We start from the raw sequence: 27,564 nt of genomic DNA, 5'->3' as shown, positions 1-27,564 counted from the left end.
CTGTCTCTCAGATACATGTGTACTAGTGTGACTCCAGAGAAGGGTTTCTGAAATGTTTCCTGTAAATCTCATCCTCAAAAAATAAAGCCATCCTTTAAATTCATCAAAACAGCAGCCTGTGAACCCAGTGACATAAACGTATAGGTGGGTCCCCAGTTAGCCCATCCTAAAGGGCCATTTTCCTTTCATTGAGTACAAAGTATCCAGGCAGACAGTGAGCAGCCCCTTCTCTGTGGCACTTTTCAGGGAGTGTCTGCTTCTGCATGTACCTGAGGATCTGTCTCCACAGATGGCACAGATGTGTTTAACCAGAGATCCGGGGCTGGTGGATGGGTAGTTCATGTTTCCAATCCCGGGAAGCCCTGGTAAGGGCTTGATGTCCTCTGAACTGCTGACACTGTTGACCACATTTAGCTGCAAGAGAAAAAAATACTGTAAAGCACAGAGCCAGAGTAAACTCAATCCCCAAGGCCTAAGGCAGTGAGGGCTTACTCAAGAAAAAACAAGTTCTATTTCAAGAAACAGTTTCCAAGTACAGAGTATTCGAAACTGCCTATCTGTGAGATGAACTTAAGGGAGGGATAAAAGTGCCATAGGAGGAACAAAATTATTTCTAGAAGCCAAAACTTAAACCAAAAATCACAACACATCTCCATTAGAGTCTATCTGCTTTTATTCATTTTACTCATATGTTTTATTTAAGCTGGAAATCCACGCCAAATTACACACCCAGGACAATGTCAACTGTGTATTTTAAAATTTTTATCAACTATTGACTGCCTATTCAGCCGTGCTGCAAGAGGAACTATGACCCTCAGGCTAAAGACTTACACTCTAAGAGAGCCAAGCAAAAAAATGCAAATTCATTCATCAGTCAATCAACAGATATTCCCTGGGCACTCAGAATGCCAGACACTGTGCCAGGCTCTGGGGTACAAAGGCAAAGAAAAATACACACCCAGAAGGAGTTCACAGTAAAATGAGAAAGGACATGTGTAATGGTCATCTCTGCAAGCACACTGAAGATGCTAACTCAAATACATCCCTTATTGTAAGTTAATATCAGCTCCCCATCACCATCCCTGTATCTCCCAGTGCTCTTGGTAAGATTCCTCAGAAACTGAGGCTAAGTATCTTGTGTTCACCAAAGAAAGCAAATTGAATACATTTGAGCCACTCATCCAATCAGCAATAGAAACCCAGAAGGTATATCTCTCATTCCTCAAAAATGTACAATGTCATCAAGGAGTCAGAACATGCACAAAAAAATAAGAACACTTACAAGCAAGTTCAAACGAAGGTGGTGCAGGATATATGCATGTCCGTAAGTGTCCAACAGAGGTAAAGGTTTAGTGGTTAGGAACCACTGACTTCCCATGGTTTGTCTGAATTTTGAATCATGTTGCCTAACCAAAGTGACAATAATACTCAAACTGAATCAAAGGTATGATTTCCCTCTCTATTCAAGGCCTTTGGGACAGAAGAAAGGTTCAATAAAACAGAAACTACAAAAGAGCCTAAGCTAGGTTCCTTCTAAATTCACGAGCTTTTTCAATTCACTAAGCAAATATTTATTGAGCGCAGGAGGCAAACAGAGGCTCTCAGTTAAACACTATGAGGGATACAAAAAAGAAAAGACACAGCCTTTGGTGCTTTGTTTTGAAATCAACATCACTGTTAATTTTTAAAAATTAATTTGCATAATAAATGACAACACATATGTGATAGAAAAATTCCCTCTTCCTGCACCACCCCTTTTTTTATACAAGGCTATGAGAAGACATGTGGAACTTGTAACCAGTATTTCGCTTTGTTTTCATGTAGTACACTGGTTCTCAACCCTGGGGGCTTTGAAAAAAAACATGGACCGCATCCATGTCTTGAAATTATGATTCCATGAGTCTGAGGTAGGGCCTTGGCTCTGGCATTTCTTTTTTTTTTTTTTTTTTTTTTTCCTTTTTTTGAGACAGACTCTTGCTGTGTTGCCCAGGCTGGAGTGCAGTGGTGCCATCTCGGCTCATTGCACACTTCACCTCCCTGGTTCAAGCAATTCCCCTGCCTCAGCCTCCCAAGTAGCTGGGATTACAGGAGCATGCCAGGACACTTAGCTAACTTTTTTGTATTTTTGGTAGAGACAGGATTTCACCATGTTGGTCAGACTGGTCTCGAACTCCTGACCTCAGGCAATCTGCCCGTCTTGGCCTCCCAAAGTGCTGGGATTACAGGAGAGAGCCACTGTGCCTGGCTGGCTCTGGCATTTCTTAATTTCACCAGATGACATTAATGTGCATCCAGGGTTAAGAACCACTGCCATAGTGTGATTTCTAGGCAATAACTTTCCTCAAGTGCCTCAAAGAAACAGAGATTAGCACTTGGATCCGACTCATGAAATGGAAGAACTTTAGGTCAGATGACCCCACAGAGAGAGCCCTCTAGCTGACCACGGCTCTGTCCCCAAGTCCTCAGAGGGACAAGAAAAGTCAGGGGAATAAGGAAGAAACCACCACCACCTGTGGTTCAGGGGGTCCTCACCCTTCCTTCTCCTCCGACCCTCAACTCCAGCAGGACCAGCTCCACTGCCACCAGCCAGCAGCAACCACATATAGTAATGATTGCCGTTGCTACCATCTATGGAAAGCTTGCTCAGTGCTAATTAATTATGTTAATCCTCTCAACAACCCTAAGAGGTCTTCCTATTTACAGATAAGGACATTGAGCCTTAAAGTGGGTTTATTCATTTGTTTATTCAGGAACAATATGGAGATCCAAAACGGAGGGAGATGCAGGCACTGCCTCAAGGAATTGGCCATTAATGTGATTAAAAGTCAGTTTGGATCATTCAGGAAGGAAAGATCACATGCTATTGAGATCAGGGAAGGCTTCATGAAGGAAGTGGCATTTGAGCTGGGACGTGACAGCCTTCAAAAATGGGTAAGATTTGGGTGGGCTAGTGATGGGCAGAAGGCTTTGAGAGCAGAGGCCTAGAGGGAAGCCCAAGTGTTTGTGGAGCAAACATGTCCAGTGGATGGATGGGAGATAATGCTGAGAAGTGCGCTATGACAAAGCCTAGAAGCTGAATTGCCTTGCTAGGAGAATGGATTTAGTGTGGGAAGCAATAAGCAGCCACTAGAGGCTTGGAGCAGAGAAATAATTACCTGAAACCATTTCAGTAATATAGTGAATGAGGTACAGCATGAGGAAAGATTAGAGGAGACATCCAAGGTATTGCACCTGCCCATATACCAGGTTAGGTACCTTACCAGGTCTGACTGCTTGGAGCTAGAACCCCAAGATCCTGGATCCCAGATCATCGTTCCCCATTCACCACATTTTCTGCCTTGGGTGAGAGGTGATCCTCAATCCTCAACTGCCCTAGCAGCTTCCTTCCTCACCTCCTTGGCCAGGAGCCCCTGCAGGAGCAGACTTGCTTTGGGGCACTTTCTCCCCAGTCTGAGCCAGCAGCCCCTCTCCAACACTCCTCCTCTTCATGAGTGGATAGTGGCAGGAGGGGCAGTGAGACAGGTTGGTTGATGTTTTCTCTGTCCATCTCTCTGGCTGGCTTGGGGTTTGTTTTGGGCTCAGAGCAATGGAAGATGAGATCAAAGGCAGCCATCAGAGCATAAACCCATTAGCTGCCTGGTCCCCAAGTCCCCCAATCCCGGCTGTCTTGTTCCATTAGAAACAGTCTACTGAAATAAGCACTTTAGAGCCGGGATTCACCAGGCAACTCCTATCTGCTGCTGCACGCAAGCCAGCTGCTCCCTGAGAACAGGAAAGAAACATACTTGTCTGCTGGATCGTCTTCCCTTTTGCAGACTCAGCCAGGGACCAATTCATTCTGCATGCTTCTGGAGCCATCCTTGAACATTGAGTCCTGCATTTCTGAACTGTGTTCAGCCCAAATCCTTCCACCAAAGGTTAGGCTGCAGGCAGGCGCTCCCGTTCCAGGGAGCAGAACTCTTATAGTGGCACAGCCTTAATCTAGTTAAGGCCTTCATCATGAGGAGTAATAAGCCTGGACCTCCAACATGTGTTTGGTCTAAACCTGAGACTTCCTAATCAGGTCACTTCACTTAGCAAAGACTCTATTTCCCCATTTCTAGGTGAGTGTGTGTGTTGCTGGGGGTGGTGGGGAGGGAGGTTGAGGCTTCAAGTCTTTTGTCCCTGGCTCAACCAGATCTGCTTTTACCTTATGTGTATATCAGGCTTCCAACTCTGCTTTCATCTGAAGAAAAGACTTGATGACTTAATTTTTTAAAATCATCCGACGAGATGAACTTTAAGGTCTATTCCAGCTCTAACATTTGCAATTTTTATTTATTTTCTATAAAAATGCAAACAGACTTAAGAGGATAATAATTCAGTTATCAATAAATATCTAAGCAGAAATTAGCAATGATAGAACCCAGGTCAGGCTGCAGAGTTCAGGAGGGGAGAAAAAGACAGGAGTATTGCAAAGATCTGTGAGGCCCATTCCGGAGTCCAGCCAGCAGACATCATGCTGACAAAGATGCAGTATCAAACATACACACACAAACACACTCAGAAAAATGTTTCCTATGTTTCCTATATCACATTATCTACAAAGTACATAAATATCTTCCCAATGATATATTGATGTCTTTAGAAATTGCATCACTCCACTTAGATGCTCCCCAGGGCAGGGATTAAATCTCATACACATTTTTGGTACCTCCAGTGCCCAGTACTGGGCCTGGTTCAATAAATGCTTGTTGAAATGAACTTCTCTAGAACCTCTCAGAAACAGTACACCTGAATTACCTAAGTGTATAATACTATCACCTGGGAATAATCCTAATAATACCAAGTTACTGCTATAGAGCATTGCATGTCTTGAGAAGTGATTTTTAAATCCACATCTTCTTTGACATGCCTAAAAAAATCCCTGTAGGGTAATCAGGGCAAGTATTTGTAACCCTACGATAAAGAAAAGGAAACTGAAACAGAAACAAGTTAAAGTGGTTTGCAAAAGATTACACAATTCCTGCCTTCATCGTACCAGTTCCGATCTCTTTACTCCTCAAGATCAAAAATCCAACAACTGCAAAAAGAGAAGCTCAAACAATGAAATGACAGAGCACAGAGGAGACTGGCCCTGCCTGCTGCCCCCACCCCTGGACACTTCCTCCTCCCTTCACCCCCAAATTGTACTTACGCGAGACCCAGGTCACATAATGAACATGCTTCCATCATGAATCCCTCTCAGACCAGTCCTGGGCGAGGAAGGCAGGATGCACAGGAATAATCTGCCCAGACGATCCAGAGTCCAGCTCACTGTAGCTAACACCAAGGCCTTTTGTCCAGTGTCATCTCGTTAACTGAGCAAGGCATTGCTGCAGTGTGGTTCCGGAGCCCAAGCCCAGAACACTGCTCAGGGTCTCAGGCTGCTGAGCTTCCCCAGCACTTGGCAAGCTTAATATAGCTCCCCAAAGCCAAACTTGGCCTTGGCCTCTGCACACAGCCCAGTTGGCCAGGACCAAAGCTTCCATCTGACCTTTCAACCCCAATCCCTCTGTACAGACATATGGTCCAGGAATAGCGGCCCTGCTACTCACACAGCTCTGAAGATGAATTGACTGGCCATGTTTGGCTCAATCAGACTTGAGTGTGGTTGCTAAAAGCAGCCTCAGAGGGATGGTGCCTTGCCCAATTCCTACCCACAGGATCTGTCTACCACCTCACCCTATTTTATTTCTTTTCAGATATTACGATTTTTATTTGAAACTATCTTGTTTATTCCTTAGGTTTTTGCCTGTCCTGCCTGCTATTGTGTGATTGCCATGAGAGTAAAGACCTTGGCCACCTTATTCCGTGCTTATCCCTGAAACCTAGGACAGTATCAATTAGTACCTGATGCATAGTAGGTCCACATAAATAGTTATTGGGATGAATGTCAATGCCCTTTGCAAAACTGTACTTTCATCCCAAAACTACAATGTACTTTCTGTCTGTAACTACCAGATTTTACTCACCTTCCTGGACTCTGTTCACAGGAAAGAAAGGAAATAAACAAACCTCATACATTATGAAGCATAGGGTATCAATGGCCCTGCTGATTATGGTGGGTGGGGGTGACATAAATACATGTACACCCCCGCTGCTGCCCCATCCCCACCCCTCTGAGCACTGGGGTCAAGGAATATATATTGAGCAGTTTATAATTCCCTCTCTTTGCTCCCTTCAGGTCTGCTCCTGTGTCTATGACAGCACACAGACAGCACTGAAGTGCAATGGATCTGCATAATGTGGCCACCTCTCCCACAGGATTACCCGGGAGCACTGATTATCCATCTTTTAATCCTTGGCTGCCAACAGGAAGATCTTGGGGTCACTGTGCAAGTCAGCATATATCACAGCATTAGGCAAATGCAGGGTTGTGAACACAGGGCTGCAAGCCAGGGGACAGGTTTTCATTGTGGCTCTGTTTTTGACTGGCTGTGTGAGGCTGCACAAGTCACTTGGGCTCCCCAAGTCTTGGTACTTCATCTGTGGCATAAAGGGTTTGGACAGAATGAGTGATCCTCATTTGAGCAAGAGTGGGGCAGTTAGGATCCCCTGTGGGGCTTTTGCTACCTGAACAAGGGTCAAAATATGGGATGAGAGAGAAATGTGTACTCTGAAAAAGGTCCTACAGGTGAGAACCGTAAGATTAGAAACTGGGGTGAAGATTACTGGCCAAATTATACCCAATAAAGTAGTTTATTTGGCCTGAGGAATGCTTTAAAAGTCTTTGAATTTGAACAGCTTTGAGGGAGCAGGGCAGCTCTCCACAGTCCACACCTGCCCCATTGACTTACACACCCCTTCCTTCACTCACCTGTGTTACCTGACTGGCCCCAGCTCCTGGAATCCCTACACTAGCTGATCTCTAAGGCTGTCTCCAAATTATCTAATCTATGGAGCAATACATTTTTGAAGTCCTTACTGGCTCTATGCTATAACTCCACATGAATTTGTTTTCAAACCCCTAGAATATGAGGTGTCTCAGAGGAGACTCTAGGCATGGTCACTGAAGTTCTCTCTGGAGTAGCAGAAAATGCTGACATAAAAGAAGCCCTTCCTCCTCTCTAAAACTGTATTTAAAGAAGGCTTTGGGACTTTGTTAGTCAGTGATCTCCAGAGAAACAGAATCTATAGGAGGTGTGTGTGTGTGTGTGTATATTTTAAATTTTATTATAAGCAATTGTCTCACATGATTTTGGAGGCTGATAAGTCCCAAGATCCACAGGGTGAGTCAGTGAGCTGGAGACCCAAAAAAGCTCATGGCATACTCCAAAGGCCAGCAGGCTTGAGACCCAGGAAGAGCAAATGCTTCAGTTCAAGTTCAGAGACAGGAAAAAAAAATGACGTCACAGTTCAAAGGTCATCAGACAGGAAAGTTCTCTTACTCAGAGGAGGGTGAGCTTTTTTGTTCTATTCAGATCTTCAACTAATTGGATGATGCCCACTCACATTAGGGAGGGCAAACTCCTTTACTCAGTCTACCTATTTAAATGTTCATCTCATCCAAAAAACACCCTCTCAGAAACACCCAGAACAATGTTTAACCGAATATGAGGGCATCCTATGGCCCAGTCAAGTTGACACATAAAGGCCCTGCCAGTTCTGCCTCTAGGTGTGCTGGTAGTTGGGGCAGCAGGGACTCTGGCTGTTATACAGGGAGAGAAGAAGGTATGGCAGATGGGATTTTTGTTCCTAATACTTCACTCCTTTTAATTCTTCATATTCTTTGCATTGTTTCTCTGCAGTACTTCCCACTAATATAGACACAGCCTTCTTCCTTGCCCCATCAATGTTGGAATCTGTCATATGTTTTGTTTTGTTTTGTTTTGTTTTGTTTTGTTTTGTTTGAGACGGAGTCTCGCTCTGTTGCCCAAGCTGGAGTGCAGTGGCATGGTGGCACTATCTCAGCTCACTGAAACCTCCGCCTCCCAGGCTCAAGCAATTCTCCTGCCTCAGCCTCCCGAGTAGCTGGGATTACAGGCACCTGCCACCACACCGGGCTAATTTTTTGTATTTTTAGTAGAGACGGGGTTTCACTGTATTAGCCAGGATGGTCTCCATCTCCTGATCTCATGATCCGCCCACTTCAGCCTCCCAAAGTGCTAGGATTATAGGCATGAGCCACTGCGCCCGGCCTGAATCAGTCATGGTTTTCTTAGGCTGATGGAATATCAGTGGGCATGATTTGAGCAGAGGCTTCACTGTGCTTTCTGGATTGGGTTTGGACTTTTGCATTTCTATGATACACCATGAGAAAAGCATGCCCCAAGTAGCTGCCACTCCTACTGAAACATGAGGAGCCTGCAGCTGAGCCCACTCACCCACCATCTGAAGCAGAGCCATCTGTCCTAGCCTAAGGTAGACATATGAGTGAGAAGATAAGTGTTTGGGAATTTTTGTTATGCAGCATTATTGCAGCAGTAGCCAACTACTACAAGATGGGAAGGATGATGAACTTAGTGTGGCATTGCTAGAAGGAAGTAAAGATATCTGGCCATCCTATAGGCTCTGCAGAGTAGCAATCTAGCATGCACCATGCACATACTTCTCCTCCATCATAGCAGAAGGCACTCGAAATTAAGGTAAAGTTTCCTTCCCAACCTCCCATAGTCTCAGAGACAGCATAGCATGTAATGCAGTCTGCCTTGTTCTCAACTTATCCATTGACATACCTGCCTATTTCTCCTCTCATTTGTAAGCTCCTGGAAAGCAATGGCCATTTCCTGATCATTTCTGCATTGCCTTTAACAAGAGCACGTGGCACTTCAGTGACTCAATAAATGCTCATGATTGAATTGAGAAGAATAAAAGGGGTCCATTCTGCTGAGAGATGTTGAAATCACAGCCAGGGCTGAACTGCTAAAACTACAAGGAAGGCCCCCTTTTGGTCACGGTCTCCTGGACCATGAGGAGTTGTCAGTTCTTCAGGACTGCTCAGCCTGAGGACACATGCAATGAAGGCCCTGCCTGAGGGACGTCTGCAGAGACCATTCAAACCCTTTGGCAAGCACGCATTATGGACCTGCTGAGTGCTGGTTCTGCTCCAGGAGCAGCCTGGGTGAAACCATGTAAGATGGCTGGAAAGGCCTTGGAGAGGAAGAACACTTACCTGAGAGCTGGGTGGGGCAACCAAGTTGATTCCTGGAGGCGCTGCCAGTGCTCCTGAGGGTGGGCCCATGGCAGAGGTGATGACTCGATATGGAGAGCCCAGGGCATTGAGGGGGGTCCCCACTGCACTCAGAGTCCGTGGGGCACTCACTGGGGTATCCGTGTAGCTGGGGTGGCTGTCCATTGGCTTCACTGTGGACAAGGCTGCTGATGGGCTCATGGATGTAGAGCCAGTGTGGCCAGGGGAGCCTGTAAGAAGAAGAATATAGATGGTGGGAGGTTGGGGAACATGGAAAGGGGCCCTGGGGGACAAAGGCCCAGCCCCACCTTTCTTTCCTGTATCCTACCCCTCTTTTAGCCACACCTACACACCTGTAAGCCCTAGGTGCTCTCACCTACACTACCCTGGTGGTATAAAGACAAGCGAGGGACACAGAGGGGGGAGGGCCTGCTCTAGGACAGAAATAAGCATGGATGTTCTCTGGGGCCCAGCTTGGAATCCACTCTGGACTATGCTGGATCCACAGCCAGTGCAACAAGGGGCACAGTCCAGAAGACCCCAGCCTGAGTGACTGTGGCCTGGGCCAGCCAGCCAGGGAAGGTGAGTCTGTACCAAACCTCGATGGGGAGAGTGAGTAGGTTCCCAGGCTGCTCCAGAATTCCCTGACTAGAACTCATATTGCTCTGATAATCAGGGCAGGGCTGAGATTCATTCATTTATATGCAACAAACATTTATTAGGGTGCCAGGTGCTGGGGATTCAGAGCAGAAGAGCACACAGTCGCTGACATCAAGAGTCACATTCCATAATAATGATGGGGAAGGCAGTGGCTGTTGTCATACCCCTAGTTTCCTATATCTATTGAAGCTTTATGTACATGATGTTCTTGTCCTGTCCCTCTCTATAGTACAGGGTTAATTAGCACTCAGGGGAGAAGACTTGGAGTGGCTAGGCATGGCTTTATGGCCACAGAGGCCCAGGAAGCACAGGAAGGCAAGTGCAGACCAGACTGCCGAGACCATTTCTGCCTCCAAGAATAGAATGCTGCAGCCAAAAGTGTCTGTGGAACAGGGTCTTGGTGAGGAGGTCATCAGTATCACTTTCTTCCAATAAATTGAACCCACATTCCCCTGTGGTCAGTAGCAAACTTGAGATGAAACAGGAGAGTGCCCTCCTGTCATCTTGGGAGCCCCGCATGGAACATTCTCTCCAGAAGAGAGGAGCTATAAGCTTTAGGATCTATAGCAGCAAAGCAGAGACCAGAAAACACCACAGGGCACCCCACCGTGGATCCCATCACTAGATCCCTGTGCAGCTAGCATGCAAGAACAGATGCGAAGAAGCCATGTGCACAGTAGCTGCACGCAGCACATCCGTGGCACCCGAGCTGTCCACATGGATAGAAAGGGAGAGGATTAAGTGCTCAGTAAGCACAGTCTGCTGGAGAAGCTACCCCATTCTCAGATGCCTACTGTGGGTCAGACACCTTGCCAAGCAGATGGGATAAGAAGTGGAGGAAGTCATATGCCTGACTTTATGTGGCTCATTATTCATCCAACAAATACTTCTTGAGTGCCTACTACATGCAAGGCACTGTCCTAAGCCTTTGGGCAACATCAGTGGGTGCTAAGTGTAATGTCAGGAGTAGGATGCTAGGAGAAACTGGCTTCTTTCAAGTTCTGGTGGAGAGCAGGAAGTGTCAGAAATATAACTGGGAAACTATTCTTAAACGTAAATATCCCACTGGAAAAAATGTCAACCTGCAGTTTCTCTTGGAGCTTCTGCTAGCTTAGTTGAGGGCTACTTGTGGAAGGAAGTCACTCCAAGGAAGTTGTGACCCTCTTGTCATTCTACGTATGGAGCTTTGGTCTATCAGGGACAATTGCCTCATAAACAGATAAGTCCCAATACCCCATGTCCTAAGTACCACAATCAAGGAGAAAACACATGCTGTGGGCCCGCAGGGGCATGGCAAAGTGGTTAAAATTAATAACTCAAACATTTATTAATGTGTCCTCAGTAGCATCAGGCAGTTTCCATAACTCTTTATCCTGACAATAAGCCTATGAAAATCATTTCAGCCTTTTGCAGATGAGAAAACTTAGGCTTCATCTAACCCCATACCATTTCCAGTTCCAGGATGACTTACCTCTGCCTCCATTGTCTAGAAGCTTTTATTCAACCTTCAAGGTCTAACTCAAGTGCCACCTCCTCCACGAAGCTTTTCCTGGTGTTCCTGGTCTGGTTTCCTGCCCTTTTTTATTTCCTAAAACTCTCTGTTCCTACTTGTATCTTAGCATTTGTTATACTGTATCACCATATTTGTTTATTCCCTGTCTTTCCCACTAAACAAAAAGGAAAAAACCATGTCCAGTTTTGTTTCTCCATCTCTATCAGATTACCTGGCACTGCCCAGGTAGTTAGTGGCAAAGCCTTGATTCAAATTGCCAATCTGAAACCCACGCTCTCCTCTGTGTTTGTTGTCAAGGACAACAAAGATGATTGGAGAGCCATCTGCACCAAGAGTACAAGATGACTCAATTATGAAGTGATCTCAAGCTGAAAGTTCATCTGAAGGAGAGAAAAGAGGGCAGCGCTCAAGAACTGAAAGCCAAGAAAACCAAGACTCTTCAGGTGGCCATTCATTGGAAAGAGCAGTTTTAGACTCTTCTGAGGCCCTGGGGGCTGTGACATTTAACGACGCCAATGTATACCTTGAGTCTGTTACTAAGATAAAGTGTGACAGGTGAGTTAGGCACCAGCCCTGATTCAATGGGTGAGGAGCCATGAACTCCACTGAGAAGACAGCTGTCCTTCCCCGATGACCAAGCTATCTGAAGGAAATTGACTTTTCCTTCTTGCTTAGGCTTGCCAAAAACAGACCAGACCATCCTGCAACTTTCCTTTTTATTCTGCTTTAAACAGATCTCAGAGAGACTGCGCCTTCTATTTCTTTATCCCCAGGGTCAAGAACCAAAGCCTGACATCAGGCCTAGACTGAGGGCACAGGCAAGAGCAAGAGTTTGCTTCACACTCATCAACCCAAGAATTCCAGGGTGTGGTCCCTCTGCCACCAGTGACAAAGGGCATTTTAAGTGGTATGTCAGCAAACTTAAAAAAAAATAGTTTTATATTTAAGTTTTCTGTTTCCTTTTGTTTATAGGGAGGGACTGAGCTCTCATTTTTTGTTATAAAATTATCTTCCTAAAGATAGCTATTTAAGCTTTCTTAAAACAGTAAATTGATTTAAGAAAAAGTCTAAGTACAGAGGATATATAAAATATCATGAAAATAGTATGCAAAGGAATGATGTTTAAGAAACATCAACCTGCATAAAAATATACAAATACGGACTTTGAAGAACTCATGAGTTGTTTCAAAAATAAAATGAGATAATGATGTGAAAGTGATTTGAAAATTAAAGTACATTTTTGTTGTTGTTATCATTATTAATAAGAAGTAAGTTAACTTGACTACTTAGAGCAGTGGTGAGAATGGTACATTGTTGAGATACAATGAAATAATGAGTTAAAGTTTGCTTCTCAATGGCCTTTAAAATATGATTTATTTCTGTTGAGTCAATGATCCAGAAGAGGTGGGCTATTTTATAACTACATTTTAAAAAATAAAATAGAATTTTAAAAGACAAATACATCTTAGACAAATGCATTTTAGTTCTTTGCCTCTCACAATGTCCCAGTAGTTCTTAGAAATAAATAGCTTTGCTTTTAGACAAGTTAGAAAACAATAACTTTTATGACAAAAGTGTTTCTCAGTGGAAAATTAATCTATTCTCCCAAATAGACACTAATGCATACCTGTCTGTGATGTTTTTGTCAGCCTCTCTCACTCCCTTTTTTTGTTTGTTTTTCCACAGCCCCGTGGAAACTGCAGCCAATACCAAAAGGCACCACAGGTTTTCCAGATACCTGATTATATCTTATTTCTTTTCCTTTCCCACTGAGAGCCTTCTGATTAAGCTATGAACTAGGCAGAAAACTGACAGGTTTCCCTTCAGCACCAGCTGAAAGTAGGCAGGCTCCTGTTTGAAGGATGACTGGTGTTTCTTGCAAATTTATCCAGGAGAGATTTTGTCTAGCCCTCAGCCTAGGATAAGTCTAGTCCAAATCTGAAGTTAAGGTTTTCCCTAATGCTCCCTTTTGGTCCTTGCAATGATTTGAATGCGTGTGTCCCTCCAAAATTTGTGTTGGAATTTAAACCATAAGAGAGTAGTAACAGGTGGGGCCTTTTGGAAGTGAGTAGGCCATGAGGGCACCACCCTCATAAATGGGATTAATGCACTTATAAGAGAGGACTTCAGTGAACTACTTGGCCCTTTCATCCCTTCTGCATCAGAGGATGCACAATTTGTCCATTTTTCCATCCCTTCCATCATGTGAGGCACCATCTTTGGAAGCAGAGAGTAGACCTCACCAGACACGAACCCGCTCGTGCCTTGATCCTGAACTTCCAAGTCTCCAGAACTGTGAGCAATAAATTCCTATTATTTATAAATTACCTAGTCTGAGGTATTTTGTAGCACAAGATACCAGCAGCACAAATGGCCTGATCCAGTCTCTCAGCCCAATTCACTCTGTGGCATGACCCCTGGCCCCGCCATCTCATCAACCTTGCTCCCTGCTTTCCCCTGTGCCCTCTTGATCTTCCAGGCACCTGTGCCAGATGCCTGGAAAATGCACCAAGTCTGTATTCTGCAGAGTTCATTCTCTTTGCTCAGGCAATGATTTTATTTGCAAAATAACTTATCTAATGAAAAAGCGCTAGTGGAGTTCCTCAAAAGGTTTTCTTCTCTCCTGGTAACATACGCAAGAATAGCATTGCATACTCCTGGGTCTCATTTCCCCCAGTAAGGAGCTGGCACTCAGTGACCTGAAAGATCCCTTCCAGCACTAATGTTTCGTGAGCATTGGGTAGGACATGGCTTGTTGGCATTGAAAAGAAAGAAGTGCAGGTGTTGGTGGTCTGGAATGGTCTGAGTCTGGACCAGATGCTGAGGGGTACCTCCCACCATCAACTGGACCATGTTAGGCCTTCAAACCATTTGGCATTCCAATTAAAGGTGCTAAGAGTGTCACCAGGAGCCAAAACTGAGAAGGGAATCTGTACAGTGCATAACTCTACAATGACTCCAAAAGTCCCTGTGTGCATTGATGGCACTATGGCTTCAGGGATGCAGGACTGAGGAGGAGACAACAGCTCGGAAGTCAGAGTTCTAGGTTGAGGTTCTGCCACTTTCCAGCTATGTAAATTTGAGCACGGAACATGACCTCTGTAAACTGCAGTTTCCTCATTCATAAATTGAGACAAATAGGCCTAACTCAGAGGACTGCTGAGAGCTCCTGAGACTATGAGGTCCATTAATTTTTTGTTAATTAATATATACAACTAGGTATAAAGTTTATCAACAGAAATTATTTGCATAAGAAAGCAATGTCCCTGATGTTTACCAGAACCACAATCTCTAGACAATGAATTGCATGTGTGTGTGTGTGTGTGTGTGTGTGTGTGTCAGAGAGAGAGAGAGACTTACTGAGAAAGGGGACACAAAAGCCAGGGTACTTAGAACTACAGAATTCTTACCAAGGTAAGGAAGTTGCTTAGCAACCTCATCCTCAGCCAATAAAAGCAAAATGTCAAGCATGCAGTTTTTCTGACTGGCCAGACAAGGGAGCAAATGGCCTGGTGTTTCCACCCCTTTGCTGCTGTGCCAGGAAGGGTAGAGAGTTTGCTCTCCCATTAGCAACCCTCTTCAGGTTGGAATGGAAACTTGTAATGAATCATTGATAACGGCTAATGCCCACCCATGGGGAAAGGGACAGAGCCAAAGACTTGGCATTTTTCAGAGTCAGGAGTCTCCATATGAAGTCACGGGAGCACCATGGGGCCCTATCCCACTCTGATCTCTCCCACAGTGGAACTGTCGCACACCAAAGCCTGTCTCTGTTCCTCCAGTGGAGGGATATGGTGTGAAGGCCCAACAATGATAGGATTCTCAGACATCTGGCTTGTTTTTCTTTGTCTGCAGCAAACTTACTCATATATCCTTTCCCTGCTTCACTCTTAACACAGACATGCTGCTGAGCAAGGTCGGCAGGAGATTGCCAGGTACAGGCACTTTAACCAACAACTGACTGTCACCTCCTCTGTTGTGTAACAATAATAATAACTAATATTTACTGAGCAATTGCCACAAGCCAGACATGGTTCTAAACACTTTATACATGTTGAGCATCTCTAATCTAGAAATCCCAAATCCAAAATGCTCCAAAATCCAAAACTTTCTGAGCACTGACATGACTCTCAAAAGAAATGTTCATTGGAGTATTTGGGATTTTTGGATTAGGAATGCAAAACAAGTAAGTACATAATGTAAACATCACAAAATCAAAAGAAGATTCAAAATCTGAAATATCTTGATTCACAAGCATTTCCAATAAGGGATACTCAGCTTGGAGTGGCTAACATTTATTAGGCAACTTCTATGTGCCACACACCCTTCCAAGGGCATGGCATGCATCATCTTGTTTAATAGTCTCAAGGGCGCTTGGAAATAAGGTACTATTAGTATCCTCATCCCCATTTTACTGACAGGAAAGTGGAGCCACAGGGAGACTGAGCAAACTGCCCAAGACCCGCTAGCTGGTAAAGAGCAGGGCCAGGATCCAAATCCAAGCAGTCTTGTGCCGGGGCCGCTGTGCTGAACTCCTGCACTGCGCTTGCCACTTGCCAGGATGGAGGGGAGATAGTGGAAGGTAAGCCCAGATAAGCCCCAAATGGGTGGATTATATGTAAGAACAACTAAGATACTCAATTCTTACCCTATGCTCTTCACAACTTACTTATGGATCATAATGCATTCTTTTCCTTTTGAACACACATAATTGCACCAAATGAACAAAATGACTAGGAGTGGGAGGCAGGGGACTGGGCCCCCAAAGGTGCTAATAAAACAAGGATTAAAATACTTTTCCAGGTGGACCTCAATTTATTTTAATATGTGAAACCCAATTTTGCATTCTGGAGTAGAGTATGGCACACTTTTTCTTTCCAGGGTCAGCCAGTAAGCATTTCAGTATTGCTGGCTGTACCATCTCTGTGACAACTACTCACAATATCCTTTGTAGTGTGAAAGCAGCCACAGTCAATGGGTAAGCTAATGCACACAGATGTGGCTGCATTCCAATAAGCTTGCAGACCTCTAGGGGATCATTCTGGAGAAGTTTTATTATCATTACCATTTCTGATTGCTCTTCAGTTAGCAGTGATCCCCAACACCTTAGCTCCACACTGCTCTTCCTCCAGCTTCCCCGTCACAGAGCTGGATTGACTGTCAAAGCTACACAGAAGGGCCTGCAGATCATCGAGTTCAACCCCTCGGTTACAAGCAAGGACACTGGGGAAAGGAGGTATGGCTTGCCCATGACCTGTGGCTGTTTGTGGTCTTCAAACTGAGTTTCCCTGAGTCCCCTTGGAGCCACCTAGGATGGCAGGAAGGGGAGTAGAGGGGGCTGAACCACAGTGAGTCCTCCTCCCACACTTTGGTAAAATAGCTCAATGCCACCAACCACATGGGGTAACGGTTAACCTTCCACAGTGTGAGGGTTAAATAAAATCAAGCCTGGAAAATTGTAAACACATAATAAAAGTTAGCTCCCTTTATAGAAAATCTGGAGACTATGGCGCTAAATTTAGCTAGAATTTGGTATGTACCTTTTTCTTAGAGGAGATTCGCCTGTTCTTAAAGTGTCAGACTGCACACTATGAGATGCTGACAAAGTAAATAAGACATGGATTCTGCCTCGGAGGGAGCACCATTTTCAGAAAACTACGTTTTAACAAATCATGCCAGGGCAGGCACTCATGAGGTCAGACAGAAAGGGAGCCATGACCTGGGACTTCCAACTCCTATCATTTTCAGGAGACCCTCACCCCAGGCAGTGATCTTGAGAAGTCCTGACCCCCTCCATTTCCTCAAATGCAAATGGAACAACCTGGAGTTCCTTGGCCTCTTTTATCAGCTACTGTAACCAGATGGGGACAGAAGTGGGGGACAGCAAGAGTTTCAAGGTTAAAGATCAATCCCAAACTCCTGGTGGGATTTCAGAATTAACAACCAAACTTGAAAAGTGGAAAAGCCTGTTATCATCTTTAATTCAAAAAGCATTTACAAGATGTCAGAGGAACGGGAAACAAAGCACTTAATGAATATTTTGGAGTGTTTCTTCTAGGCTGGTTGCCTGGGTTTCATTTCTGTGACTCAAAATCTCCTTTGCTCCTCCTTTTCATTTTACTGGTCACTAGTGTCATGGGGAAGCAGCCTCCTGGAGGGTTCAGGGCTCACAGTATCTGTTTTCACAGCCCTAGCGATGTGGAGAGCAGAAGTTGGAGAGCAGGGGAAGAACACCCTAGACCAAGAAGAATGCCAGTCAGTCAGTCAGCCAGCATGCCTGGCTAAGCATCTGCTTGTATATGGGCTGTGTAAGACACCAAGAGCATGAAGCCCATTCCCTGCCCTGGCAGAATGTACAAACTAGTTACAAGCTCTGACGTCTTCAAAATATTTGGAGATTAATTATTTCTGCACATTTTTCTTAGGGCTGAGTTTAAGTGAATGGATTCAAAGAATTCGGGGATTTAGAACCTGAGAACAGATACTGTTCTGAATATTACCCAATGGTAACATGGGACTAGGAATATAGTTCGCCGTATTTTAAGAGACTGCCGTCCTTAGAAGACAATCTATAGAGATTGCCCTGTTCAGATAGAGAGAGCCTATCTGAACAAGAAATCCAGAGACAGTAATGGACAGAGGTCATGGATTCAAGAGCTGGGTGTGCACATAATTGATGTTCAAGGACTTTAGGAATGAGAGGAGAACTGGGGGCACCCTCATTGGCATCTGCTTCAAACACTCATTGACATCTGCCTCCATGGACTAACTGGTACATGATGTACCAGTATACGGAATTGGCTTAAAGGGACAGCCAGCCGCTCCTCGTTAGCAGGATCCCCTGGAGCCTCTCATTTGTTAGAGATGGCATAATATCCATCTGTACCAGCAAGGTCTATAATTTGGTGCTGGCTGGGAAAGGTGGTGTGCAAGCAAAATGTCATTAATTATATGCAGAAATGTTCACAGAAATTCTGCTAGACTAGACTCAAATTCTAGATCTATAATAATGTGCAGCAAGCCCTCAAAAGGGCCACTTTATCACTCTAAACCTCAGTTTCCTAATCTGTCTAATGGGAATAATTTCTGCCTTACGGACTACACTGTCAGTTTGAAGTTTGAATGAAATAGACGGTGGCCTCCAGGATGGGCCCCTCTATCTGTTGTGCTGAGATTGACTCAGCCCTGGCTCAGTGATCCTCAGAAAAAAAGTGAAAATACAGATTGAGTATCCCTAATCCAAGCCTCTAAAATCTGAAATGCTTCAAAATCCAGAACTTTTTGAATGCCAATATGATGCTCAAAGGAAATGCTCATTGGAGCATTTTGGATTTCAGATTTCTGGATTATAGATGCTCAATTGGTAAGTATAAGGCAAATATTCCAAAATAAAAAAAAAATCCCAAATCCAAAACACTTCTGGTGTTAAGCATTTTGGATAAGGGATACTTAACTTGCATCAACTCATTTCATAACTACAACACCACTTTAAGGTCCGTAGTTTTATTATCCCCATTATATGGGGATTAAGCACAGGGCTTGGCACAGAACAGACACTCACCAAATATTTTTTGACGGATAACCCAATGATTGGTATGGAAATAAATAGCACATATTCATAAAGAGTTTTAGGAATGTAAGGCATTATCTAGCAGACGGAATAAACTTGGACCCAGGGGCCAGAAGACCTGCTGTTTTTGCCTATATGGCCTTGGGCAAGTCTCTCAACCTCTCTTCTATAAAATGAGGTGGTTCTTCAAGTTCTAAAAGTCTGATTTCTAAACAAAAACAACCAACATGGTCTTATTAATTTACAACATAATTAATTCAGAGTGGTGACTAAACTGGTCATGGTATAAACTAGTTTGTATTTGTTCATTCACAAAATAATAATAAAAAAGGTTTGTTAAGCAAATAAGATGGTAGAAATGTTAAGCCTATTTAAGATACATATGTTTTCAAGCAATTTAAAAAGCATAGAAGGAGCACATTAGCATATTAACGGGGTGTTAATTACAAAAGAATCTTTTAAAGCAGGTTTTCTAAAATCCCCACTGAGTAACCATTAGCTTGTGGTACTTGAAACACAAACTGTTCACATGTGTTACTTAGAAGTAATAAAATTGTAATTTAAAAGTAATCTGCCAACTTGTCACGAATTTAGACTGATTTTTCTCTCAATTGATCCAAATGAGTGAGGTTTTGCTATAATTATATATAATGCTGGTAATAATGAGGCTGATTATCAATCTTTCCCTGCTTTTCACTACCTCCATCATTACAGATTTTAGGGGAGGGGGGCGGGGGTGGAGGAAGATGGGAGGAGTGGGAGCGAGGGGAGGAGAGGGGTGGAGGAGAGGGAGAGAGGCAGGGATGCCACTCTCTCCCTCCCCCTTCCTTCAAGCACTGGAAGCAACCCCAGCTCTCACCCTGAGCAGCTCGTCAGCCCTTCTCTGGGGGCTACATGAATCCAGGTGGAACTGCCCTGTGCGGCTTCGAAAGGCTAGCCAGCTGGTCCGAACTGGGGTTGCGTGAAGCATGCAGCAGCGTCAACCCATCAGCTAATGCATGCTTTCATTCTCACATTCCCACTGAGAGGCTGAGAGGGCTGAGCCTCCGGGGGCAGAAGGAGGGCCTCTTCTACATGCTCTCCACTCTCCAACACATTCCTTGATTTTTCCCCACTGAGGAAGCCAGAAAGGGCTTCCGTAGCAGAGAAGGTTTCCTTCCCATCAGAAGAAAGCTTCTCTCTGCTCCCCATTCACTGGAAATTTAATGTCTAACATCTTGTTTTCTACATTGGTTAAAATGTAAAGCTTTGCACAAGTAAAACAGTTATAAAATACCTTCCCATTCCATCTCAGGGTGATTGTGCAGCCTAAATGTTTATAGGAAAGTCCCCTTGAATATGCTGATAATAATTCAAATATAAGAAATGCATATTAGCTAATCCCTGGTGTCTGAGTGGCTGTTATGTGGAAAGAGGAGGGAGAAGAAGATTAGGCTGGGCTGGGAGCCCTGAGGAAGGGAACCCAAACTAGGGGTTGAATTGTGAAGAGATAGAGTCAAGATGTGGAGTGTTCTAGTGAGAAAGGCCCGGGGTCAAAATCCTGGGAGAGGCCAAGTATTGAATTGGGAAGGGGCAGGAAGGTCTGTGCTGGGTAACTGCTGTAAGAATTTACAGAGTAGTACAGTATAGTACATGGTAGAGCTGGGATTAAAATCCAGATCTTCTGCTTTTCCTCATATTCAAATGCCACTTTTATCATTTATTAACCAAGTTCCCTTTGGCAAATTATTAATTTCTCTGTCCCCCAGTTTTTGCATCTGTATAATGGGGGTAATAAAACTACCGACCTTAAAGTGGTGTTTTAGTTATGAAATGAGTTGACACAGGTTAAGTATCTCTTATCCAAAATGCTTAGCACCGGAAGTGTTTTGGATTTAGGATTTTTTTTTTATTTTGGAATATTTGCATTATACTTACCAGTTGAGCATCTATAATCCAGAAATCTGAAATCCAAAATGCTCCAATGAGCATTTCCTTTGAGCATCATTTTGGCATTCAAAAAGTTCTGGATTTTGAAGCATTTCAGATTTTAGATGCTTGGATTAGGGATACTCAACCTGTATTTTCACTTCTTTCTGAGGATCACTGAGCCAGGGCTGAGTCAATCTCATGAGAGCCACCAAAGCCCATGCATTCTAGAAAATTAACTTCATTCCCTGGGCCTCTGTGTCTTCCACTTTTAAAAAGAGGAGAAAACACCAGCTTCCTCTGGGAGCCCCTGGCACACCCGCCATCCAATGCTGGTGACTAAGTTCTCTGCAGACCTAGAAGCTTCATAATGAGGGGAAGGAAGAGGTGGGGCATTTAGATTCTCTTTGCACAATTTCTTCCCCCAGTTGCTATTCAGCTCTCTATCTCTTGGTGAGATTGTAAATGTTTTAGAAAATAGTTTATACGAAATATGTTCCTTCCTAAATCTCATAAACAGTTACTCCTTTCCACATAAACCTTAACCACTTATGCCCATGATAGGTTCCAATTAGCCACCCACATATCTGTGGAGGGGAAAAATATGTTCTAGCATATACACACATGTGCACACGCACACATACAAGCAGGTCCAACTCAACCCCTTCTCTATGGCTATTTTCAAGTGAAAGCAACTATTCTACATGAATGGTCAGGGTCAGTTGGACAGGACTCTTGCAAATAAGTATGTACCCAAGGGAAGCCACCAATTAATTCTGCAGAGATCACTGTTGCTCTTAACCTATCCTGTGGCTTATTCCTCAATGGCCAGTCCATTGGGTCTGCAACAACCAGTCAGTGCTGAGGCTGCATATCTGAGGTCGTATTGGAGCACCAGGAGCTCCCTGGGGGTGTGCTGCTGCCCCTGGCTTTGCAGAGCAACTGTGTCACTCACAGAAGCTGTGAGAGGCAGCTCAGCAGTGTGAACTCTGGGAGCTAGTCTGCCTGGGTTCAAATCCCTGGCTGTGCCATTTTCTAGCTATAAGACCTTAAGCAAGTTATTTCACCTCTCAAGTCCTCTGTTTCTTTGTCTCTAAAAGGAGTACCAGAACAATGGTAACAGTACCTACTCCTAGGGTTGTTATGAGGATTACATGAGCCGAGGCTGGTAAAGTGCTTACAATAGTAGCGAGCATTAGTGTTACAGTGTGTTTGTTAAATGAAATGAGAGAAGTCCTCTCTCTCCCTGATCTCCTTCTCACCCTGAGGATTACTGCACAATTGGATGGGGGGATTACAGGCTTTGTTTTGCCATCTTCTAAGAGGCAGCAACTGTCTCATCCCAGAAAAACAAACCTATTACTGAGCAGCTGGCAAACCCTGGACTTGGCAGAGAAGGAGAAGAGAAGGTTTCTCTCATCATCACATGGTAAGGCCCAAAGCTGGGAGATTGGGCACCTTTGTGGAGCCACCAGGTAGCCACCACACTTTGGCCAGTTTGAGCAATCTGTTGCTCACTGATCAGATGATGCTCTGACATCTGGTAAGCATGGTCCCAGACACAAATCTCAGGTGTTATTTCCAAAAGGTGACTTTGCTTCCCTGGAGATTCTTATACAAATCATGGGGCCCTCTGTAATTCCATGTGCTAATATGTAACAGGGCAGGGGGTTATACACCAAGTATTTTAATAAGTGCAGTGCAACTTGCTGCACTGTGGCAGGAGAGGTTAGAGGCCAAAGGTGACGTCCACTCTAATCCTGCTTTCCCCTGTGCCTGCTTGTGAGTCCTCTGTCCCTCTCCCTCATCACAGAAAGTTCTCAAACAGACCTCCCTGCAGATGGGGGCAGTCTTTTGGCTCAGCATTTAGGCCTCCTCTTAACTGGCACATGCCAACAAAATGGAAAACCTCAACAGAACTAAACAAAATAATTGTTCTCCTCCCTCAAGAATGACAAAGAAAAGTAGCTTTACAGGAGACATGTAGACAACCTACATGACCCTTTCCCCTCAAGTTCCCTATACTATACTGAACTATTTCCTTCCATAGCTGAACCATTGTGTTTACTTCTATCTGAAATCTAATTACGCTAAATATCAGAGCCCCCACAATTATGAAAATCTATGCCAGCAAAATATGAGGGTCTTTGTGGATTTAATTTTATTTTCCCAGATTCCTTATTTATTATTTTACAATAATGTCTGATTTTTAACTATTTTGCATGTTAGCCTCTGAGTAAAATAGAGGGGAAGAAAATATTGTATTAGGTAGCAAATATATGGACAACACTATAGCAGCTGTTTTTCACATGCTAGCTCATTTAATTTCCACAATACTCTAAGGATGAGATTATAAATCCAATTTTAGAGAGAAAGGTGCTAAGGCTCAGAGAGGTTCACTAGCTTGCCTAAGGTCACACAGCTAGTAGGTGAAAAATTGGGAACCAAACTCAGCACACTACCTCTTCCTGCCTCCTCTTCCTCCTGGTGCTCTTTTCACTATATTAAAGCAACAATATTATAAATTTGAGTAAGGGGCTTTTCTGGAAGTGTTCTGCAGCTCAGCCCCATATAAATTTGGACTAGTCCCTGCCTTCCTTTGAGCCTCAGTTTACACATCTATAAGATGAGAGCCTTAGGATGCTAACATTCCAAGATTCCAGCCCCCATGGAATTTTAACTAGATCTTCTTTCTCTGGCTCTTACTTTAGTTCTCTCCCTAAATCTTTCTACCTTCAACCCTTTTATTCACCCCAACTGTCTCCAAGGGTCTCTTTGGCATTAATGAAGCCACAGTCCCACAGACCCTGGGGGGCCCACGAATCTGGCTGAAAATGAGCATGCACCTCTTACAAATGAACTAAGATGTAAAGGAAAAAGCAATTCTCAGCTCTGAATGGGACTGAGGTGGGAATTGAGGAGGCTTTTCACATCTGGAGCCCAACCATAGACTAGAGATCAAATGCCCAGGTCACAGCATCGGCCACCGCTCTCACTCTGTCATCAGACTGGCCCAAAGAACTTGAACATCACCTCGGGAACATTTCCATGGCCCTCACCCCAAGTCCAAGTGCAACCTACGTTTGCTATTACACACATCATGCAGTATTATAATGTGCCTGTGTAACAAGCCTGCCCCAGTCCCAAAGGGCAGAGACTGTGTCTCATTCATATTTGTATTCCCAGTGCCCAACACCATGCCTGCCTCATAAAAACTACCCTGAATGAATGTGCAAACTCCCAGGTCTAACACCTCCTGGTGACAGAGATCACTTCTACCTTGCAGTGTTTCACCATGCCTCCCAGGGGGTTCTGCCCAGCCAAGTTCGGCAAGCTTTACTCCCAAGCCTTCAGATGAATTGATCCACGGAGGAAGTCTGGAGAGCAGGGACTTTTCAATTTTCAAAACCTTACAAGAATTTCTGCTGTCTTGCCTGCCAGAATCTTTCTTTGGCTCCCAACAACATAAGCTACATGCCTCCAACTGACAAGCGACAGGCCAGTTGGTCAGCTGTTGCTTCCATTTACTCAGAGCTGGGCGGCTGTACTGTTTCTGTCACTAAATCAAGGGATCCTTGGGACGGATGTGCTTGGGCGTTAAGGCAGCCTGAGGACCTAGTCTCCGGAAGCTTCTGTGAAGTGTGACTGGGCTGCCCTGCCTGGCACGGTGACTTGAATCTTCAGTTTGCCAATTCTCTAAGAGCCCCAACCCCCCATCCCCAGATCTCTACCCCCAGAGTGGAAGTGATTGCAGCAACTCTTGCAGTAGAATTGGGGGCAGCAGCAGGGGAGGAGAGAAGAGGCTATTAGCAAATCAAAAGGAAAGAAAACAGGGGAAGGAAAACACAGTAGCAAATTAAAGCACTATGTTTTCTTTTTAAAAATCCAATTAAAGGGAAATCTGCTTTTGAGTAAAACAATCATGCCCTTGTTACAAAGCATCCCAGGAACCCTCAAGCTAGGCAAAACCTTTTTAATCACATTTTTTTCTCATTACAAGTTGGCTAATAGGAACATCATAGTAATTCCCCGTTAACTCTTCCACTTTTCACACCCACACAAACACACTGGGTTATAACAATGCTCTTATTCTATCTTTGTCTCAGACACATTCTCAAGCATGTTGGTTTACTCTCTCCTTAGAATATCCCCATATCCTCATTCTGATATGCAAACGTATCCTCACCTACAGACCATTCTTTCCTCCTCTCCTCTCTCTCTCATGCACGCGTGCACACACACGCTGAAACGCTATATACACACTATATATGCATATAAACATATATGTTCTCCTTTTAATTCAATACTAATCCAGTCATTCGTGTTTCCCAATTTCTTCTCAGTCTCTCATACAGGTCCACGCAGTGAAGCCCAAGGGAGATACTTACCTCCATAGCCTGCGGGAAACTTCATGAAGTGAGAATAATTTCCATACATGTTTACTCGTCAGTTCATGTTCCTCTCCTGTGCAGCTTCTAAATATTACCGCCTCTCTCGGCTCCCAGGCACAGCCCGGCTTTCTTCAACTTGGGCTAACAAGAGTGGTCATCGCTTCCTAGCAGCCCGGGGAGCACAGGCTGGGCCAGCCCTCTGGGATTAGTCAGGAATCTGCCTCTAGATCGGAGAGTCCACATAGTGCGTTTGAGACGGCTGTGGCGGCAGCAGCTGGTGCCTGTCAGTAATCACGCATAATGCTGCCGCCGCCGCCGCCGCCGTCACCGCTACTCTTGCCACCGCCGTCGCTGCTGCTTGAGATCCTGTTGCTAGTTTGATTAACTCAGGGTTGGGCTGCTGCGTGCGACTCTTCCAGCTCCCGGCGCGTCCCCAGAGGTCCCTACCGGGTGGCACGATCTATTATCTAGGAAGCCAATCGATGTATGACCGCCCGGTGTAGGTCAGGAGAGAGGCAGGAGACGGCAGGGGATGAAAGACTCTTTAGGTGCCTGTTCCTTGACTTGCATCCACAAAAATCAATGGGATTTTATTAAAATGCATTTTCTCATTCGAACTTCTATCTGTCCAATGTACTTGGTATTTGATCTGTGAAAGGAGGAGGGGGTAGGGTTCAAGAGAGAACAGGGCCCTTTCAGAAGCACAAGATTAGAAAAGCGTGATACTCAATCTCCAGCTACGGAAAACTAAAATAGAGCAGCCCTTAAGTTGAGGTGGGCCTCTCCTGCTTGGGTGGCCGGAAGCATTTATCTGTGCTCTAACAATGGGAGTTTGACAAGTGCAGTTGGAGCCAGAGCTCACTCAGGTGGAAAACTTACAGGTAGGGAGGAGGGGTTGGCTTGATGTGGAGGTCTTTCTCTGCATTTATTTTATATACCATTGTTATCCTGCCGCCTGTTCAAAAACACCACTGGGTCCTCACTGACACAGAGCCTGTCTTGCGTGGAACTGACCCGAGATCAAAGAATCTAAGCACCCCGTTGATGTTTGGGTCTGTCATACAGTTTTCGTGACAAGTCACCGCTCAGCCTATACTTGAACACCTCCAATAATGGGGAGCTCACCACTTTCTCATTCCATTTCTAGACAGTTTTCACCACAAGGAAGTTTCTTATAGAGATAAAATCTGCTCCTTTTCCCTACAGCTTCTGCCCACAGGTGTTAGACTGCTCCCAGGGGCCACACAAGAGAAGCCTGATAGACAAAAAAAGTCTTTCACAGTGGGATCCTCTGAAAATCCTGAGATTGATCTGCTGTGCCCATAATCCCCCTTTCCCTAGGCATCTCTGGCTCTTTCAGTAATTCTATGTATCACCAAGGGTTCATGTCTATTCCCAACCTATCCTTTTTCTAATAATGTACTTCAGTTTACATAGATACCCTCACAGTGAGGAAGGGGGTTGGCCAGACTTGGATGCAATACTCCGGATATGGTCCAAACCTTTTCCTCATGGTATATGTGTTGGCAGGGTGACGGGGTGCTGTCAACATACCCATTGAAGGTCCGTTTCATGGGCTGAGCTCTGTTGGGCTGGAAAAAAGATAAGAGATTTTCTCCTGATGCAGCATAAGACATAGAGAGCGGGAGAGGTAAGTCAAATCAGGGTCCCAGAGTAAAAAATCAAGATTCTAATGCTAGGAGAAGCCAAAACAAAAACGTAGAATAAAAGGCCAGAGTCAGGAACAAAGTCATGATGACAAAGGAGGAGGCCAAACTGGGGAATCAAAGCAAAAGCTTGTCACAAAGGAGGAAGAAATATCTAGGCCTTCACTGTAAAGAGCTTTGGGGAGCCCAGAGCTGCCTTGACTGTTGCTGGGATGAGAGTCCAGTGGACCTAAGTAATATAGAATACAGGAGGACCATTTGCTCACTTGCATTAGGTGGGCAGCTCTGCATGTTAATTCATGCAGAACTAACTTGATAAAAATCTCCACACCCCTACCTCCCCTAAGTTGTGTTCTCTTATGCACATTCTTCATCCCATCCTCGGGCAATTGGTTTTGGGACCTACATGAAATGCTTCCTATATTCCTCTGAAGTTAAAACTTTTTGGCTTCATTCATCATCCCAAATCTTTTAGGATCCTGCTTCTGTTGTCCAAAGTATTTCTTATTCATACCCTTATTTCATGACTTCTGAAAATCTGATGAACTGCTTTTTCATATCTTATTCGACTCATTGATAAAAATGTTGACATAGACATAGCAAAGACAACATCTTATATCACTAAAAAGTCCATTCATTAGTGCCTTAGACACTTTGCTCTGCTACTCACTAGTTATATGGCCTTGAAAGGCTATATGTATAGT

At 44.4% G+C, this 27,564-nt stretch overlaps 1 protein-coding gene across 7 annotated transcripts in view; it reads right to left on the bottom strand.

The window, feature by feature from the left end:
• Nucleotides 1-27,564, bottom strand: part of RXRG (retinoid X receptor gamma) — a 142,778-nt gene that overhangs the window by 18,649 nt on the left and 96,565 nt on the right. For 5 of the 7 annotated variants that reach the window (XM_063693265.1, XM_063693267.1, XM_063693259.1 and 2 more), the window contains 2 exons: nucleotides 9,134-9,381; nucleotides 270-414 (listed from right to left, as the gene is read on the bottom strand). In XM_063693265.1, coding sequence (XP_063549335.1) covers nucleotides 270-414; nucleotides 9,134-9,381 — 393 coding nt within the window. Of the gene's footprint in view, nucleotides 1-269; nucleotides 415-5,176; nucleotides 5,399-9,133; nucleotides 9,382-25,190; nucleotides 25,810-27,564 lie in introns of those variants that run through there. The other 2 variants (XM_004027822.5, XM_055377516.2) reach the window with 2 other exon arrangements.

The sequence above is a fragment of the Gorilla gorilla genome, chromosome 1 (genome assembly GCF_029281585.2).
Source record: "Gorilla gorilla gorilla isolate KB3781 chromosome 1, NHGRI_mGorGor1-v2.1_pri, whole genome shotgun sequence".
Taxonomy (NCBI): Eukaryota; Metazoa; Chordata; class Mammalia; order Primates; family Hominidae; genus Gorilla; species Gorilla gorilla.
Note: the sequence above shows the minus strand (reverse complement) of the source record. Positions and strands in the feature narration are given on the sequence as shown.